Genomic DNA, 4,758 nt, shown 5'->3' with positions numbered 1-4,758 from the left:
AGGGGGAGAGTAGGAAAATTCAAAAGAAAGGTTAATAAAATTTTTTTAAGAATGCCTTTATTAAGGGGGAGCCTGACAAAGTTTAAGTGTTTAGCTTAACCATGCGTGCATTTAAAATCAATTAAGCTTGCTCACTTAAACTTTATGTATCTATTTTACTTAGTTTTGAATTTTAGTTGTCATAATAAAAAAGGGGGAGATTGTTGGTGCGAGAAGCATCCGACGATCGACCATTGTTTTGATAATGGCAAAAGAATTCAAAGTTAAGTTGTTTTGTGATCTAATGCACTTGATTGAGTGTTTCAGGAAACTCCTAGCTGCGGTTAGGCAGGTGGAAAATCCTAGGGGGTGGTAACCCTAGGTTATAGGGGGTGGTAACCCTATGCAGAAAGTCTTGGCGGGTCGAGAGCTTCAGGCAAAAGTCCTAGGGGGGTAACCCTAGGTGGAAAGTCCTGGTGTCGCGAACCAGATGAAAGACTGGATCAGCCGGGAAGCGGAAGTCCAGCAGAAAGTCCGGAAACTTCGAACGCTGAGCAAAAGTCCAGTCGATCTGGAGGATCGCACTGGCAACAGGTAAACTCTTGAGTGGAGTAGGTGAGGATGCGTTCCCCGTAGAGGGAACAGTAGGCGTCGGGTCGACCTAGGGTTTCCGGTTGGAAATCCGAAGTCAGACCCGGACAGTCCGACGACTGTCAAGTTTATCTATCATATTATTTCTGTGCTGACTTTGTTTTGCAGGGTTTGTGTTTGGGACTAACACAATTTGCAGGAACAAAGGAGCAACTCGGACCTCGGATGAACAGTGTCCGAGATGCCTCCATGGGGCTTGGAGGCGCCTCGGGTGTTAGCCGAAGCCAGCTGTCCAAAGGAGCTCACTACAAGAAAAAAGCTTAACAACAACGGTTTTTCACCGTTGTCGTAGTCTCTTTCGGACTGTTGTTAAAGGCCGTGTTGTTAAAAGGGGTACCCAAAGACAACAGTTTTTAACCGTTGTCTTTGAAGGCAAAGACAACAGTTTTACAACGATGAAAAACCGTTGTCTTTTCCTTCAAAGACAACAGTTTTTCACCATTGTCTTTGAGCGTCTACAGTTAATAACAGGGTCTTCAACAACAGTTTTAAACTATCTACGACAACAGTGAAAAACCGTTGTCTTTTTTAGATAAAAAATAAAAAAATTTAATACACAATTTTCCAATATTATAAATCATTCAAAATACTAAATTTCAAAATAAAATTTAATATACAATTTTCTAACATTCAAAAATAATATCTATAACATTCTGAAGAAATTTCATAAGCAACCAACAAAATTTCATAAGCAACCAACAAAATGATAACACTATTAAAACAAAGGTAGAATAATATAACACGAGATTTCCTAATCTGTTTTGACTGTTGAACTTTTGCTCCTAATCTGTTTCAAGGACCGCAGCGCTGCTACAGTGCTCTTCATGTATAAGCTCTGCATATATTTAATCTCCTCCAACTCCAGAACCCTCCCACCTGATTGTGCCGGCTTTGGCACTCCATTTTGTCCGTCGCATTCTGCTGAAATTGACAGGTTGTTGCTGGGGAAGAGGTGGTCGAGCATAGCCACACACTCCTTCACGAGTTTGCATAGGAGATCAGTTGTAAAGAATGGCTACTGCAGCACCTTTTCGATGAAGGGCTGTCTGATAAGTGCTCCTGTTCTCTTGTCATACTTCTTCAGTATTTTCACTAGCCGACAGGTCCGTCCTCTCAGCTTTCCGACAAGATCACCCTACATTAGGACATTCTCAAATTTAAAAGTTGTCTTGACTAGATTCGCAATTGCCATAGCACCAACAAATGATTCCTGCATAACATCAAAAGTTAAGCCATCAACAAAAGAATAGTTTTGTTAAAAAGATTATATGAATTTACACATACAGAGAATTGATCTTCTCTAGTCTCGAACAAGTAATCATGCTTCCAACTTCTATCAATTAATGAGTAAAAAGTAAATAGATTTGACGTTGTCCTGAGGTTTAATATGCTCATCTAGTAATGATAATGCCAAAAAACTTAACATCACACGCTTGGTTGCAGGAGCTATTCGGAAAAAGGTTTCCATCCTCATCAACATAGTTCCACTAAAATATGCAGAGTTATTACTACAATAACAATAAACCATGTAATTATTGACTGAGGAAATAAGACAAAAGATGCTAATTTTACTAAATTTAAAATGCAAAAAAATCTAAAATTTGATAGAACCTATAATCAAACTCAATCTGAGATTCCTAAGCATATAGGAAAACATTAAAAAAAACATATCAGAACTGTAGAGTAAGCTCGATCACATAAATTGAGACTAGTGTTAGTTTAACTAATTTTTTTCTACTAATTAAATCAAATATATAGCATTCTCACACGATCTCCTTTCTCCTCGGTAGCTTCATCTGTAAGTAATCTCGCATTCTGAACAGACAATAATAACCAGAGGATAAGATAAAAAAAAAGAGGGAGATATTATCATAAACAACCGCAACTATTATTACAAAGAATAAAAAAAAATAGAAACTCTACTTGCCGCCATTATGCTAGACCAATGAATCTGAGAAATCTAGCCAACCTGTAAATATGGAGGAAAAAAAGCACCAAAATGGGGCAAAATGAAAAAAATGGACTGGCGATTACACACGCTTAGGTTCCTTGGCGACTTCTCAGATAGTGAGATCAAAAACCCTATAGCGACGAGCGGGATTTGTGATTCTTCTAGGCAAGGCAGCTGTAGCGGCCGCGCGACACAATCAAACTGGCAGACAACACCACTGGCAGTCGCAACAGCATACGGGAGGAAGAAAGAGAAGAAGATTAGGGATTTAGAGAAGGGTCACAACAGTATACTAGACGTTACCAGTGGTAGCCGCAGAATCATACGGGAGGTAGTCGCACCAGTGAGAGAGGTCTCCTAAGCGCCGGGCGAAGGAAGCGAAGAGACTGGTCGATCACCTCAGCGTTGGGATCTACTGCTTGACGATCGAAGGTTTTGGTTCGGCGGTAGAAAGATTTCGGTGGACGGAGTTTAGGGATCGAAGAGGGTTTTGGTTCGACGGTAGATAGATTTCGGTGAGGGAGTTTAAGTTTGCCAAGGGTTTTGTTGGTTCGGCGAAATGTTTGGGCGGAAAAAATTTGACGAAGGGTTTTGACAAACAGATGTTTTGGCAGACATAATTAGATGCGGCAGTTTAGGGATTTAAAAATTCTTAAATTTTTAAAAATTATTAACAACCCACAAGTACATTGTTAATATTTTATAATATTTATTGACGACATATGTTTTTCACACCATCATTTATATTGTATAATAAGTATTAATAGTGTATTTCACACGCGGTTAATATTAAATTTTAACAGCGCACTCTGTAAACCGTAGAAAAATTTATTGATAACATATTATTTTTGCACGTTGTCGTTTGTATAAATATTATATTATCCGCAGCGCATATAATTGGGTGCGCCATAAAAACTATTATTAATAGCGTGCTCTAATCGCACGTCGTTGATGATGCGCTGCGAAAAATTATATTTGTTGTAGTGGACATGTCAATCAAAGTCGGCGTTGATCGGAGCAAGGCACGACTCAATGAGGCTTCAGCCGGCATTGAGTAACTCTTGGCTGGTGGTTATGTATGCAGGGAGAAGAAGTCGATAGGCGGCGAGGATCGGCGTCGGGTTGGGAAGGAGGGGAAAGGGGAATCGACAGTGGTGACCTAGCCGCACGTGAACAAAAAAACTCTCTGTTCGTGAGTTTTTTTTTCGTAAAGTTAAAAAAAACTATTATTTTTTTGGGATTCAACTACATTCAATAGACAACAGTTTAATAAAACTGTTGTATATTATCATGTAAGCAACGCTAAAAGACAACAATTTTTTAAAACCGTTTTCTTTGACATACATTAGACAACAGTTTTTTAAAAATCGTTGTCTTTGACATACATTAGACAATAGTTTTTTAAAAACCGTTGTCATTTAAAAAAAATTATGGTGAACAACAACGGTTTTCAATAAAACCGTTGTTAAATGGCAAAAAGACAACAGTTTCTCGAAAAACTGTTGTCTATTAGGTGTGGTTAAATCTAAAATTTCTTGTAGTGGCTGGAGGCGCCTTGGAGGAAGCTTGAGGCGCCTTGGACCAGGCGTTGGAGGCGCCTTGGAGTAGCTTGGAGGCACCTTCAGAGGGATGAGGCGCGACCAGGTTTGCACTGATCTACCCGTGCGACTCGGCGGCCTAGAGGCGCCTCGGACAGGCTTGGAGGCACCTCCAACACTGTTTATAAGGGGACTTCGAACAACAGCTCAATATAACTTCTTCCAAGAGATATTTGTGCTACAAGCTGCTTATGAGATGATCCCGAAGTGCTGCAACGAGATCCCGACGACCCAGAGCTTCAACTTTTAGTATTTCATTTTCGGTATAAAGTTGTTTACTGCTTTTACATTGTACATTGTTTGTAATATCAACTTTCGAGCTTATAGTTGTTGCCCACCGGAAGCGATCAACGATCGCGGGCCTTGGAGTAGGAGTCGCCACAGGCTCCAAACCAAGTAACTCCTCGTGTCCTTCTGTGTTGCTTTACTTTCTTTTCATTATTCCGCTGCATTTAATTACTCGAACGATTTACGATTTCGAAACGTACGAAATAGCCACGAGCGCTATTCACCCCCCTCTAGCGCTTTCGATCCAACACTTTTTGCAGGGAAGAAATTGCTAAAGAAAAGGAGAGTCTG

At 40.0% G+C, this 4,758-nt stretch overlaps 1 protein-coding gene across 1 annotated transcript; it reads right to left on the bottom strand.

The window, feature by feature from the left end:
- Window positions 1–1,381: 1,381 nt before the first annotated feature.
- Window positions 1,382–2,563, bottom strand: LOC121999496 (SPX domain-containing protein 1-like). The gene is made up of 5 exons (XM_042554173.1): window positions 2,558–2,563; window positions 2,398–2,445; window positions 1,820–1,840; window positions 1,658–1,765; window positions 1,382–1,606 (listed from the first exon to the last, which is right to left on the bottom strand). The coding sequence occupies exons 1-5, from the start codon at window positions 2,561–2,563 to the stop codon at window positions 1,382–1,384; spliced, it is 408 nt and encodes a 135-aa protein (XP_042410107.1).
- Window positions 2,564–4,758: the final 2,195 nt, after the last annotated feature.

This window comes from Zingiber officinale, chromosome 1A (assembly GCF_018446385.1).
Source record: "Zingiber officinale cultivar Zhangliang chromosome 1A, Zo_v1.1, whole genome shotgun sequence".
NCBI lineage: Eukaryota > Viridiplantae > Streptophyta > Magnoliopsida > Zingiberales > Zingiberaceae > Zingiber > Zingiber officinale.
The sequence above is the reverse complement of the archived record's forward strand: the minus strand, read 5'-3'. Positions and strand labels throughout refer to the sequence as shown.